The 16,301-nt window shown below is 34.4% G+C and overlaps 1 protein-coding gene across 1 annotated transcript; it reads right to left on the bottom strand.

Moving 5' to 3' along the window:
- Window positions 1-336: 336 nt before the first annotated feature.
- LOC100650982 (proline-rich nuclear receptor coactivator 2) lies at window positions 337-15,522 on the bottom strand. The gene is made up of 2 exons (XM_012317080.3): window positions 14,656-15,522; window positions 337-13,574 (listed from the first exon to the last, which is right to left on the bottom strand). The coding sequence occupies exon 2, from the start codon at window positions 13,518-13,520 to the stop codon at window positions 13,116-13,118; it is 405 nt and encodes a 134-aa protein (XP_012172470.1). The 5' UTR covers window positions 13,521-13,574; window positions 14,656-15,522; the 3' UTR covers window positions 337-13,115.
- Between the last annotated feature and the right edge of the window lie 779 nt (window positions 15,523-16,301).

Genomic DNA, 16,301 nt, shown 5'->3' with positions numbered 1-16,301 from the left:
GGCTTTTAATTTTCGTTCTTTTCAGAACGGTTTTTATTGTTCGTTCTGAAAAGAACGGTTTTTATTTTTCGTTTTGAAAAGAACGGTTTTTATTTTTCGTTCTGAAAAGAACGGTTTTTAATTTTCGTTCTGAAAAGAACGGTTTTTAATTTTCGTTCTGAAAAGAACGGTTTTTAATTTTCGTTCTGAAAAGAACGAATTTTAATTTTCGTTCTGAAAAGAACGGTTTTAAATGTTCCTTCTAAAAAAGACTTTCTTAAATTTTCGTCCTGAAAAGGACAGATTGTTTGTCGATGTTTAGCTTATCCGAGAAATTGTTACTCCATGAATGAAACGTTTGCGGGCCCTGAAAAGGGCCCTAAAGAAAAAAAGTATAATAAAGAGGAAATGTGGACGGGATATGCGCAATGTGTGTAAAGTATAGTATAAGGTAGAAACGGGATTAGTAATATTATCGTCGAAGAGTATTGGAGAACAAAGCTGAGCACTTCTTTGCTGTATACACTTTCGGCCAGTAGTTCTTCGTCATTATCAAAAGGTAAGGACGATGAAAGCGAAAGAAATTAAGGGGAAAAATAGAAAAGGAAAGAATAGGTAGAAAAAAAGACAGGATTGTCTACGATACCAGGAAACGTTAAAAATTTTCTCTTGTTGCTCTATTTTTGTTCTTCTGATTTTTTTTTTTTCGAAGGAGCAGATCCATTCATACGATAGATGAAGATCAAAGGAGCTTCAATTTGTGGTATGTTCTTGTATACACGTGTGTATGTGTATATTCGTCTTCCGAAGTCTGGTAAAACAGTATATAGGTTTTCGATTACTGAGAAAATTTTCAGGCGTTCCGTCACTTATCAGCTTCTTTCCTCGTTCATTTCAATGTATCTTCACATTCATTCTCTCGAAGGTTCTCGCACTTTTGCGTTTACTCTCGTTAACATATACCGCGTGATATACAGATAGTAGCGGTGGTAGTAATAAATGTGCGTCCAGTGTTCATTCAATTTGAATTTTATACACGTGACTCACATAAGCGCGCATTTTTTCTGACCTTAAACCCTTAGTTCTGCTTCTTTCATTTTCTTCTTATGTACATATGTGTGTATAAGAATGAACTATATGCATGTATATGTATGTATGCTTCTGTGTGTGTAGTGTGTGTGCCTGTATTTGTGCTGTATTGAAATACTTTTCAAATAAAGTCAATTCTGACTTTTATCGCACGAATCTCCTCAGAAATTACTGCTTGAAAACTTTCTACAAAAAAGATCCTCACATCAAATCCTTGTCTCTAGACGGAAGAGGATTCAAGAATCTTTTTCTTTTCCTTCTTCTATTTTTAAGTCTTCTCGGCTTGGTCTTGACCTTCCTCGACGACTATTGCACACCAACACCTTCAATTCTACGTGTACATTTTGCTTTGTCTCTTGATATCATCTGCATTCATTACTCTCTTCTGTAAACTTGCCTTGCATTGATACTTCCTTACTTTTATCTTCAATCATTCTTTCCACTCGCACTGTTTCTCACGCATACTCTTCACTGGTTGTATACACTGATTTTTTTGGCGCTTTTTGTTCTCAAAAAGACATTTTTTCTGATGGTTTTTTTAGAAATCCTCTTACATTCGCTCCAATCTCGTTCAAATCCACTTTCTCGCTTCTTCTTCATCAATAATAATCAATCTTGAAAGACATTATTATAGTTCCCCTTTTACTCGTGATTAATCTTCCATTTCATAATGCTGCTACCTACACTCCTTCTTCTTCTTCTCTCTATCATTTTATTATCGTCGACAACCTTTTCCTTTTATATCTTCTTCGTACTTCCTCCTCCTCCTCCTCTTCCATTGGTCACGCGTCTACTACACTTTCTTCGAAAAAAAACGCGTGTATACGTATTCGAATAACAGTACCAAAACTACGATATATAAATGATTACGCTTTAGGTACGACTCGGATACATATTCCTTCGCCATATTGTTCTCCAAGTATTTACTGGCTATCTATTTCAGTTTCTCTTAGCTTTCCTGGAGGATCATCATTATATTATCATCATCGCCGTTCACAATAATCATCTCGCTGTGTCGTAGCTGGTCCATCGCTCTAGCAATGAAACCTCGAGATGTTTCTTTCTCTGGTAGGAGAAAAAACGGCAAAAAATAATAGTTCCTTTGTCGAACCTCGTAGTGGACGATTATTAATTATTTTATTATATCATCGAAAAAATTTCGAGTCTTCTTCTTACCCGCACGAGAACCTGCCTCTCGTGTACGTAATATCCTGATTTCTTCTTCTTCTTCTTCTGTTTCTTCATTACAAATAACAGTCCTGGTTTTCACGTCGGACGCGCAAACACGAGACGATTGTTTCGCCAAGGAAACAACGGGATGCGCGTCGAAAGGTGGCCAATCGATAATCCTTATCTATTCTGGTTGATCGCGCAATCGTTAAGTTTCCCGTTATCCCCTTGCCTCGATTTTATTTCTTCCTTGTTTCTTCTTCTTGGTCCTCTCTCGATCTTCATCTTCTACTTTCATTTGTTCGAAGAAATAAAAATTCGACAGGAGTTGCGTCCAGTCGAGATTCTCTCTCCTCTTTGGTATAATATATACCATGGTGCGAATAATTTGTTGGTAAATCGTACACGCCATTTTGAGAAAAATCGGCGATTTATTGTGAACCGGAATGTACTTTTCTTTATGATTCTTCTTACTTTTTAAATATGAAAGTGACCAAGTTATAAATCCATCTGTTGGAATGATAAAGAAATCTCGTTCCTGCGCGTAACGACGCCATTCATTTTGCTTCTTGTTGCCACCATTCTTCTTTCCTACCATTCTTCTTCTTCTCCTTCTTCGTCTTCATGGCTTTATTCTTCTCTACAAGCTTGAGGCCGCAAAAAAGATTCATATGTATATCGATCAGACGATAACTCGAAACGTGCGTTCGAAAATATGCTGCAGCCATATTGTATCCCAAAAATGAACCTCTCTTCTGTTTCATCTCAGTCGTTTTTTTTTTTTTTTTTTTACATAACAAAATATTCTCTTTCACGCGCTCGCCATGGCTCGCACGATCGAATTTCGCTTCACGCATTTATATACAATTGCTTACGGATCTTATCTTTTTTCCCTTTTTTTCGCCTAGATCCGCTTTTCTTTTTCATCAATCAGTCCTCCTCCAAAAAAAACTTGTTATTCGCGAAACGGTCATTCTTATTACAATATTTTTATAATACAGTGTTTCTTATGTATGCGCACGATTCGAATCTTAAACGTACTGCTTCTGCGTGTTTTACGTACAATAATAGATATATATATATATATTATATAACCTCTATTTTCTTATGTACCCTAAAACTTGACAGCAAATTGCATCGCGTCCACGACGGAGTTTTATTAAAGAGACACGAATGGGAAATTCCATCACTTTATCGCTTTATACATCGTTATCTTACGTCGTTTCTATCCCTGCATCGTTCATACGACTCTCATCCATCTTTTATTTCTTAACTTCGTTTAATCTTATCGTCTTGTATCGCAGAAATCGCGACTCGGTAAAGTTTACTTATACCTATATAATTTACTGTCTAACGATAATCTCGTCGCCACTATTTCGTTGGGGAACGACAGAACAAAAGTTCTGATCTTCTGTGTTTTTTTTGTTTTTTGTATAATCTTACCGGACTCGCGAAGCTTATACTCTCGAAGACGACAGGTTGATAATCGATATAGTTCATCGATTTTTCGCTTCTTTTCTTTTTTATGCTTGTCGCTCTTTTTCTTTCTAGATTCAAAATATATTTTTTAATGCTGTTATCAAGAAGATGAATTCGAAAAAAGGTAACACGAGAAAATTTTAGATTTCTCGTGAACGCGAATGAACAAAGACTTGTCGTTCCTTAAGTACAAGCTTCCTCGAATGGATAGTGCCCTTTGGTGCACCGTACAAGTCTACCTCGTTCGTTTTAGCTTTTTTTTTTTAAATACTTCTACATTTTCATTCGGTTTAAAGCAGACCAGAGTTTCGTAGAACAATGCTCTGTACAGCGATGCTCGGTTGTAAAATTGTAAGCTTACGAAAGGACAAAAAAAAGAAAAAAAGAAGGTAAGAGTAATCATTCGAAGAAGAAATGCCACATGGTTTGTAGGACGCAACTCTTAAACGAAGGAGAAACATCTGCGCGATAGAGAACGATCATTTTCGTTAGACCTTCTTTATTCTTATATAGCTTCTAAGCAATTTCTTTTGCGATCCGAAATACTAGTTCCCAAAATCTTGGAAAATCTTGGAAAAAAAGGAAAAAATCAAAATCCTCCTTCAAAAATTTAGATCGCTTGTAAATTTCATTCAAAAGATGATAGAGAGACTGCTGCATAATTTGCATAACGGTAACTCAGCTATAAGAGCAGCTGTCACTACATCAAATTACTTAAATTTTTATAATAAACTAAAACAATACTGATCATAAGTACAGCTGTAAAATTCATTAAAACAGAAAAAGGCAGTCAATCGATTAAACAACATCAGATTATAATACATAGAGTTGATCTACTCTTGCAGTTAAAATTTACTGGTAGTTACGTTGGTGATCTGAGTAGCATGGAAACTAGGTCTCCGGCTCAAGATGGCCGCCGATCAAACATGGAATGGACATCTAGTAGTCCCGTTAATTTAGCAATTGACTAGATTCGAAACGTATCTATACAAGTAGCATACAATTTTACTTGCTATGCAGGGAATTATCTTGCAGAATTTCAGAAATTACCGCGCAAACGTTGCTCCCTTTGTTGAGCTTTGAAAAAAAAAGGAGAAGAAAAAAACTAAAGTTACTTCGCACACCGGCTATACGTAGGAAAAATTATTGTCGCGCACGTGCGGGCGATGGCATGATTATCTTTCTAAATGCTTCTTTCTTCAAACTACACACACACGGTTATATGCTAATATGTGTGTGTAGCTTTGCTTTCTCCTTAGTATCGACCGCACAATGACGCACGAACCGCTCTGCACGTGCGAGAAATCGAGAGAAGTTAAACGGACGCGTTCTTCCAGGTAAATTCCTTTTATGTGACTGTTTTGTCGTTTCTTCTCTTCGTTTGAACTATTCGTTTTACAAATCGTTTAAACGATTATAACCATAAATGATGTTCGCATTAACAACGCACAGGATAAAACGCGTCCGTTTCTTTTCTTCTTCAAGAGCGAGAGTCTCTCCCTCCTGTTTCGTATATAATATATTTAATATATATATTTTTATATTTATTCTGTCTCGCACGTTCTTAAACTCACACAATTTTTCTTTTGGCACGCTCGCATACACGCACACACTTGCATTCTCGCTCTTTCTCACGGTATCACCGACGCACACATACTTTCTGAAAACACGCTCAAGGTATATATCAAGGTACATGGTCGAATCTCGATTCGCTAAAATAGTCAGTGCGTTTTTCCTTTACTTGCCGCCATTGCGACCAATCCGTTTCCCATACTATTTAATAGTATAGCCGCACATCAGAACGATACGGATACTTGTTCTATCATAATACGTAATAATTTCATGCTATTTGTTTTGCGTCGTTTATACCATGATTCTTGTGATTTTTGCGATTATATATTTTCTTCGAGCTAGTTTTCTAAAATAAGATATGAGAAAAGAAAAAAAGAATGAATAAGGTTATATATGTTTTGTAGTCACGCATCGCGCTGACGTACGGCTGGACTTTCACGAGCAGCAGCAGGAAGAAGGATAAAAAATATTGTCATCGACAGGCTCGTCAGAGATGCGTTATGGAATTTACACGAGTAAACAATCGATAGATTACGAGAAACTTCTCCTTGCTACCGTAGGTAAAAATCGTACTCTCCTTAACGATGGTCTAGCTCTTCGAAAATGTCTTTTTTTTCGATCGATATATAAATACGTGTCGTAGAATCACGCAGTTAATATGATCTTTCTTTTCTTTCGTTATCATTCGGTGACATCGAAGAGAGTGTCGCCTCGAATTCGATGCAACTCTATTCGAATGCAAAGCGACACTTAACCTACCAATCCTTTACTTTACTATCGAATAGCGAATGAAAATGACTGATTTCGAATGATTTCCACGTGATTCTACGACCACTAGATTCCCTTGGTATCGAAATAAAACGAAAAGAAAGTGTTTCTTTCACAAGAACGGTTGAGATCAAAGCGCATGCCTCGAATTTTGACGATTCTTTCAACGAGAATGATTTAAAAATTGTAAATGAAACACGAACAATCCCCGAATACGATATATGTACGAAATTGAAATGAAAGAGAAAAGGAGGGACGATTTAAATCAGAATAATAACATCAATTGATTTACCGACTAAAATCATGCATGTGTTTAAAATATATTGATTCAAATATATAGTCATTGATCATGGCGCTTCAAAAAGACAGAGCTTTCTTTCATTTTTCTCCCTCTCTCTCCCTTTTTTCTTCCTATCTCTGGTTTTTCATCACACCTCTCAACTTAATTCTAAATTTAAGGCTTAATTAATTAATCGACATAGTGTTTCGTGTGGCTGTGTTTTGTGTCCCTGTATAATGATCAGTGCTTCGTATGAAATCGATGAGCTATTGATTTTCACTCTCTTGCATAAAAGATCAATTTTTTAAAACGATATTACATCGTATATTGGTAAACGATGTCGCGCTTCGAACTCACCTCGTGACAAAATACTTTTGAGGTTAAAAAGATTCGATGCGCGACACACGACTTCATCGTTCGTTTTTCTTATTGTTTGACGTTGTCGTTCGAAGACGTTGGTTCCATTTTGTTTTCTTTTATATGTTTCTTCTTTAATTATTCCGATAAGCGGGTTCATTCTCATGTTTTCCCCTCGATTCATTGTTTTAGTTACGAATTTTCTTTTTTAAGAATGGTTCGCCGGTATTCTTTCCCTAACGAGAAGTATTACGGATATGCAAAAATTCGTATCGATTTATTTTTTTCGTCTGCTCTTTAACATCACTTTCGCACGTGAGAATTTTTTAGATACACATGACAAAAAGAAAGAAGAGAACTCTAAAACATGAATAGAAAAAGATCTTTCCATGTACGTACATAAAATTTCCAAAACCAAACCAAAAACATACGCACACCCATGGGAACGAATTACTTATAAAGCTACATAGAACAAAGTAAATCATGAACCGTGGAAATAGAATAAGTAGCAAGCGATTGATATGTTCTTCCTGAAGTCATTAACCTAAAATTACATAGACTTGTAATTTAAAAAAAAAAGAAGGAAAAGAAAAAGAAAAGAGAAAAAGAGCACATCTTTATTAATCTAATTAAAAATTAATTTTTAAAAAAGAGAAATATGGAAAAAAGAAGAAAAATGTAACATTCATTTTTCAAAAAGTAACGAATTATTTGCCTAATGAATTAATAATATTTAAATATACCTGTTGAACGCGTAAAAGAACCTTCTAAAGAAACCACAACCAGAATTACATAAGAATTCGCCATTTAGCTGGAAAAAGAAAAGAAAAAATAAACGAAATTTCGATCGGAAGAATCCGGATGAGTGCTTCTCCTCGTTATGCGTCACTAAAGAATCTAATAACACATCGAAGAGACGGGGTATCCCGTCGGTTTTCATGGAAGCTCAAAAGCTAATTTACACATCCAGAAAAGATATAACACACCTAGTACGATACAATGACGAATCAAAAAAATATTTCTTTCAAGGAACTGATCAAAGGAACGAACAAATATACCATTTCGACGCGTTTCCTTTTTCTGTACAATAATTATTATACTTTTTCCTTCCCATAACGTTCAGTGTCTCTACATTAAAGTTATGCGAAATTAAAGTAGAATCAGAATTATTACGGTTAACCCTTTCCTTTTTCCAAAAGAGACCAGCAAAAGAAATTATTCAAAAGGTATAAAGATATACACGTGTATAGAGTGAAACAGGACATGCGAGGGCACGTAGCCATTTTCTACGTGCATTCGTATGTCACATGATGTTCGTCGACGGATGCATCACGATGTATATGGGGAGTCAATGATGCCACACTCGCGTGAACATATAAGGAATGACGCTCGTCTACTTCCTACGAAACTTTTGTTCGTGAATATTCATTGAAAAGTTTTTTTAGTAACTTAATAATACGATATCGAATAGTACGAATTTCATAGAAAATTCCTGGAAAAATAAAGATAATTAAAGATAAACTTTTAACCCAAAGTGTTCTAACTTAAGCTCCATTTTTGCACAAATCTCGTTAGATATATATATGGAGGTATTATTTTATCCTTACAAATAAGTATAACAAAATTATAATATCTTTAAGATTAAAATTATTAGTTATAACTTAACTCAAGAAACAGACTCCTAAAATTTTCACTAAGAGTGGTATCTTTTGCATCTTGTTTTACAAAATGAACACGTGATACATCCATGAAGCATTCACGAGAATCTTAATTTTGTCTTATTGATTATTCTTCGATTTTTCGTGTAACTCGCGACGAACGATTTTGTACGTTACAATATCACAATAAATGCCAGTCGAGAATGGATCGTCTCGTATTATTCGTGTCGTTATCAGCATTTCTTGCCCTACTTCTACCATTTATCATAAAAATGAAAACGAATTGAAAACGAAAAATAAAAAACGTTTGAAACTTCTTTTCGTTTAAACTGTACGTTTTAAATTCATCGTGTAGAAAATATTCGCGTAAACCTCAAACGGAAAGAAGCATATCTAGCTACGTTCTCGCGTCTCTTCAACCGGAAACGCGTTCGAACATAAAATTCCCGCCCGACCTCGATCCCATTTTTCGAAACGACCCAAGTTCTCGTTGGCTCTTATAATTAGAACTACTAACTATATTCTCATCTTAAAGTCACGAAGGTGGATTACGACACACAAGATGGACGTACTCGAAAGAGTTCCTAAATAATATTAATTTCTTTGCTCTTGTCACGAAAACATTGCACCCTACATTTTATTTTTCATTACTTTTCTATTTCCCTTTTTGCATTATGCTTTCGAGCATTGTTTTACTCTTATTTGTGTTCCACGATCGCGCGTACGTACATCGCTAATTACTAAGTTTTTTGGATAATTAATAGCAATACGTCGGAGTGCGCGGTAAACCCCGCATTTTATGACAAAGAAAAACATGTTCCTTCTCCCATTTATGTTCTCTTATCCTCCCGACTTGATATACCACTCACACACGGTGTGTATGTGTGTTTCATATTTCTCTCGTATCGGCATTTGCGTTTTTCTCTCTCGAAAAAGGCGGTAATTATCTTGTTTTCATATATTCATCGTACTTGCACGTTCCTTAAATTATTCCACCTTATCGTTTAATCATATACATATAATATATAATATATATATATATATAATATATATATATATGTATGTGTGTGTATATATATATATGTTGATCAATTACCAATTAAAAATTAGTAGTACCTATAGAGTCATCATCACAGCTAATTTCTTATCATCTTTTAAATTAATATTATCGATTGGTTGATTATTCACTTTGTAATTCGTGCCCTTTTTTTCTTTGGCGTCGCTTTCTTTTCTCGAACGCCATTTCTTTCTCTTTCATATATTTTCTCTCACTTTTACCACGCAATAGCGCCCTTTCTTCTTCCATTACATTTCGTTCGCTTCAAAGATCGCTTGAACCGAGTCTGGCAACCTTCAACTGTTTACTTTTTTTTTACGTTTTCTGTATTTTTTTTATGTTTCACTTTTGCACATACTGACTATTTTTTGCACTTCTCCGAGACTCGAGCAGGTAATTACGCATATTGCTGTTACTTAAAGTTTCAAACTTTTTCTAAGCCTTTTGCTCTCAATCGGAACGGAACAAAACGCCGTTATCACCGAGATATTTCGATTAATTTACCCTTTATGTATATGAGATATACATAATGCACATCGTCCGTCTGCGTTCTGTTTCGCCGTATGTACACTAATCCCTCCCAATTTTTTTTTTTTTTTTTTTTTTTTTTACAGTACGTTTACAGATGTTGTTTGAAATTTACAACTTCTTTATGAGCCCTCATCTATCTATTTACACGATTCGCAAACGATGCGCGTCTGTGCGATAATCTCCGTGTGCTCAAAGTTAATCGATTCCATCGATCTCTCACAGGACGGTAGTGCTTAATTCGTTTTACTTCACGCCCAATGAGGTCTTAAGAAAAAACTCGTACCGAATTTGAAAATTTTCTATTCGAATCCTGGCACGTATTTACAATTAACTTTCGAATACCACAGCTAATATAATTATACATATACAATTGAAAGCCGATTAATAAATAATAACCACTGGACAAATACTGAAATCTTCTAGCAGTTTAAGACAAATCGTTGTACTTCCTCCTTCGAATCAAAAACACCAAACGAACGTGGCGAAATATTTCTTTTAGCGAAGACCCTCGATAGAAACCCATTTACTTAAAAAATCTGGAACTTATACGTATATTGCTAGTGACAAAACTATGTATGCGATAAGAACGATTCTCTATCGATGTGATCCTATCTCTGTATTTTAGATTGTTTTTTCATCTGACCAATTGCGACAATTCCTCTTCCGTCGAGAGCAGAAACTATTTAGCAACAAGTATGACGACCATCGTTTATCTTCAAGCTCTTATCTTATCACACATGTGCTATCATAAAAAAACTATTTTTCTCTATGGAAACAGACGAACGGAAATTTGAAACTGTCAAAGAACCTTGAACAAATATGATTTTTAAGAAAGGGAGACGAATTCAAAGAGAAACTAATCTAACTGGAAAGATATATGTACCCATCAAGTAATCGAATTCCTATGAAAGTAAGACGAATGTAGACGGATGTTGATTAATATAATTCTTTCCTTCCTTTTTCTCGGGACTGCAACTCCCTTTCGCTTTCTGCGAACCGCCACACAGCGACGATTCCCAAAAAGGAAAAAGAGAACGAATCGAGATAGTGTTCATCGAGTACCGGTAAATTCGAAAACCAATGAAACTCCTCTCGATTTTACATCAGAATTTCTGTCAATCATTCCGTGAGACATACCGCTGTTAGATGCTATAGATACGATTAAAAATTTGTTTTGCCTTACGAGACTACGAAGATGGAGAAAGTAATTGAAAGTTCGAAATTGCACATTTTTGCCATCTTTTCTCTCTTTCTCTCTCACTCCTTCACGCAGGATATATACATTCACACGCATGGATACACTCAGTAGCTTTTCCTTGAGATCTGCATGTACATATACCAAAACCTATCTTCGTAATTCACCTTAAAAATTAAACTTATGAAAGAAAAAAGAAAGTAATTACTAAAGAAAAAATGAAACTAATGTAATTTAAGAAAAGAAAAAAAAAAAGAAAAAACAGTGCCTTCTTTTAGATAAAAAGAAAAAAACGTATTAGTTAAAACACCACTTCAAATAATTTGGTCAGTCTACTTGATTAAATATATGATCGTATTTTAGATAAAAAAAAAAGAAAAAAAAATAAAAATAAAAAGGAAAGAAAAATGCAAGAAAAATTAAAAATTACTGTTACTATCTTTGTCATGTAACGAGTGCAATGTTAGAAAGAAAAAAATCATTTATAACAGTATAAAATCAGCAAAAATTTTACTTTTGACATATATATGTTTAGAACTGAACCAAAAAATTTTGTTAACTCATAATTTCAGTATTAAATAATAAACGATATCCAATTCCAAATTTAAATAAAATCATTTTATAATGAAATCTTATGACAAGCTTCTGACCACACTTTTTATATTAGATAAAAATTAAATTTGTCACTTAAAGAAAACCTTCATAAAAATTTTGTTAACTTAAGCAGAAGCATTGCTTAATCTCGAATTTACTGAAAAATAGAGAACAAAGTTAATAAACATTCATCAAGCATATATCAGATTATTTTCACTATCGTTCATTCACACAATTTAATCCCATTTTTTTTTATTAATGAATTATGGGATCTCATCTGCACGCTGGAAACACGTCACTTAAATCTTATGTAATGCTTTGCAGAACTATTGCAAAGCTGCAAAACAAGTAAGAATATCTTCGATAGTAAAAGAAGATAAATAGAAACCAAAAAATTTTGCTCTGATAAATCTTTCAAGGATAATTTGATTATGTCCTTATGATTCATTGAACATTGGATTCTACCAAAACTATTGACAACTTAACTGAACCTGGGAGGCAAGCAGTTACATAGGAATAATAATTAGTCTGATATACACTTAATCGATACTTAGGTTTATGCTAAAGAGCAGTAGATGAATATATATAATACTTAAAGTTTACCACTTATGTTGTAAATATAAAGTATCTTTCAATGAGGGAAAAAAAGCAATTAGCATATATCTTGTGTAAAGATTTAAATAACTATTTTGGAAAGAATTCCGGGTTGCAATTGAAAAAAGAATAAAACATACTGTCAATAATCAACAGTGCTAGGATGTAGCAATTTTGATTTAAAAAAAAAAAAAGAAAAATAAAGAGTATATAGCTATTGTTTCTAAAAATAGCTAATGCAGCTTTGCCTATGTCTTCGTACCATTTCGTCAAACAGATAATATAATAGTGTTTGTGTATTTGTGTATGTGTATGCGTCTCTGCAAGTTAATCATATATAATAATAATCTAAAATACATACGTTTATATCTTCATAGACGGCGCATAATAGAATTGTTACAAGTTACCATATACTTAAATCATGGTTCACAGCAGACGCACCTGCGTCTTTCATACTCAATGTTTATATGTTTTGTATAGTTTTAAACAACGAATCCTGGTTTGTTTATTCTTCATCCGCTCAGCATCTGATACCATGAAACTGAAGACGCTGGTGCCCTGTTTTTCTTGTTGCAACATTAATGGCGTATCGTTCTTAAGAGATTGTGTTATCGCGCAGTTATAAACACTTCTGTTTTTTTGTTTGTTATGTTTAAAACGAACAGCTTGACATCACATACAAGAGAAAAAATACATCCTTAAATCGAAGAGTAGAGGAACGATAATATCGTACCTGTCTCTTTGCTTTTAGGAGCTGTTAACCGTTTTTAGCGGTTTATTGGTCTTTAGGTATCAGGCTTGGACGTTTAGTATCATCTTTAGATGATTTGAAATATCGCAACTCCTGTCGGATTGTTGACAACTGCTCATCAGTCTCGTAGTCCAATGGCTCGGTGGTTTCGGAAGGCTCGCAGGAGATGGCGGTTCAGAAAACTTTGCACCCGCATAGAAACTGTTTGTTGGACTGCCGCGCGGACTATACTCACATCGCAACGGCGAAGTTCTTGAACTCTTTGACAAACCGTGTGGGCTGCAGCTTAGTCTGCCGGTTGAATTTCTGCCATGAGATCTTCCACTGTTATGGAAAAATGTTGACGATTTGATTGCACTTGAACGGTGATGATATCGTTCCACACCGACATTCGGCGAACCCTGCCGGTCTACTTTGTTTTTCAATTTCGGTACCGAATTCGTCATGGCTTCTTTATAATACTTTCTCCTTTCTATCACTCACAAAGTTAACCAACCCGTCTGCAAAATTAATTCCATTCTTAGCTTTCTAACACTTCAAAAAATGTTATTAATCAATTCAATATTTTTAACATTTATCAGCATATGATTACGTCAACATGCAGTGTTTTGAAAAGAAGATAAGAAAATATTTTATTTTATTTTACGGCAAAACAATTTGGTATGCGTCATTCGAAGATATCAAAATTTCATCACCAAGCAATATGAAACATGTTTTACTCAAATTCAATACGCAACTGCTATAAGTCTGACCCCATACTGATCGATGATAAAAGTAACATACATAAAACATAACACTATTTAACTCCTTGTCTTACCATTTTTTGCGTAAAAAATATATTTCTGTACATATATATTGACATCAGATGATTACTGTCTCAATGTCATATTTAAAATAATACTGAAATATTATATACTGAATTTGTACAATTCTATAAATTAGACTTGTAGTTTAGAATTAAAATTAGGATTAAAATTAACACGTTCTGCGCCCGTTCCGGACTTTCCGTTCGAACTACTTTGGTTATAAAAGGAAACAAAAGTATCAAATATTTTCTGACAATATCTGACGCTAAGTTATAATGTGTATACATTACGATATTCTATATATTAAACTTTTTTCTTTAATAAAAATTTAATAAAAATAAACATTTTTATAATTTGGTAACAATAATGAAATATAATTTATTTAATAAATATATAATATAATAAACATATTACTTGTGTGGGTCACCGGAGATTCCACATAATATATTGATAATAAAATTGACGCGGCACAGAGTATCTTAAACTCCGATATAAATACAGTTTCCTTTCATTGTATATAGCTTGTTAACCTACGCTACGAATGTGACTCGACATTATTGTAAGACAAGAAGTTGTTACAAAAGTTGATTTTATTATTATTGTTATGATAAATAAAGGTTTATATATATAATAAATATAAATATATATAAATATAACAAATATACAAGAGTAAATAACAAGAAAATAAAATCAAACACATTGCATTGAAATTATAACAGCAAACATAGAAGGGGGCGAAGAGTAATTAATTTTTGAGTTATATCAAAAGACTTACCATATGATGTCCGCGGGCCACTTTCTAAAGATGCAACCAAGTTTTCGGCGGTCTTTATATTCAATGAATTTTCTAACTGCGCAATAATCTCGGGATCCAGGGCAAAAGGGTAGGGGGAATAAATGGTGGGGTACCCTACGAACCTCCTGAGCACAATGCTACCTCGCCTCTCTTACTTCGAGTTCTCTCGCAGTCCTCCCTATTCGTGTATTTTGCGAATTTGACCACATTCGGTGACCGTTGGTCACCTCTGCTTACACTTTTTTTCTTCTTCGCCAAATAAAAGTCACACGCGTCGTTCCCCGGAATTCTCACTCACTCACTCTTTCTCTCTCTTCCTTCCTCTCTTTCTCTCCCTCACTCTCTCACACTCTCAGTTCCTTTTTTTAACGTAGCTGGAGAGGCACAAGATGGCGGACACGAGTTGTTTGTTTTCGCTATTCCACACGGATTTTCCACAATACGATCACCGTTCGACAGCAAAATTCTACGTATTCGTACCTTCGCAACGCGCATGCGCATGTACACATATGTTCATAAAACGTGAAATTAGCTTTTATCAGCAATATCTCGTACGTTCTGCATATATATGCGCACTCAAATGACGTTCATTTTATTTTAAAAACTGATATTTTATCATATCCGTGTTCAGCAACGTCTGTCAAATTTCTGCCTCTCTTTTTACGATTCTTTTCCTTCCTTTCACTCCCTTTATCTCACTTTTAAGCTTATATTCACCAATTCACACTAAACACTCGCTGAAACCGGATATGTACTGCGATCGAACTCGTAAACTATGTGCCCGTAAGAACGATCCTTCTCCTATTCTCTCTCGTATCTTTATGAAGGTACAAGCGAAACTTAAAGATTATGAATACCTCCCACCAGTCGCGTAGACCAATACTTTACAGCGTCACGTGATCTCATCTACCCAATCGCGTGGTTTCTCTCTCGGGTTGTTCCGTCTTTTTTCGTATGAGTCATTAGGTTACCTTTGAAATCTTTACAAAATTAAAAATTAAAAGCCCTCTTAACATTAAAAATATCTATGAATTTTTTGAAGTCGGATACTTTTAACGTTTGGTATATTTTATCTTGAAATTACTAAATAAACTAATTTGTATATAACGATCGGAAGGTAGGGCACGCCGATTGGTGGAATACAGCGAAACACGACCACGACAGCTCATGATACTGAATTTAAGGAATGATTTTACACCCTTTATTGTTTCTCTCTTTGTTTACCAGATCATTTTTAGCAAAGATGAATGGAAAATCACAAAATGTAACGTTCTACACCTTGAAACGTTCGAAAAAATACTTAAAGAAACATGTAGAGGAAGGTGTACATAAAAAAATGGATGGTAATATCAATAACTACAGTTTCAAACCACTTCTCCACAACTCACGCTTATGATTTGAATTTTTTAAAAATTATAGTAGAATTTAAAAGTAATGTTAAATAATGCAAAATCTTTAAATTGCAATGTCTTTCTGTACATGTATGTAATCTCAAAAAATGAAAAATACATCTAGTCTTTAGATGGAATTCGACGGAATCTGAACTAAGTTATAAAACATTACGACGCAAGAACTGTAGAAGAAATAGTCTATAGAGATGGATGGTGCGGAAAGCTATTAGCGTG

Source organism: Bombus terrestris, chromosome 15, assembly GCF_910591885.1.
Source record: "Bombus terrestris chromosome 15, iyBomTerr1.2, whole genome shotgun sequence".
Taxonomy (NCBI): domain Eukaryota; kingdom Metazoa; phylum Arthropoda; class Insecta; order Hymenoptera; family Apidae; genus Bombus; species Bombus terrestris.
Note: the sequence above shows the minus strand (reverse complement) of the source record. Positions and strands in the feature narration are given on the sequence as shown.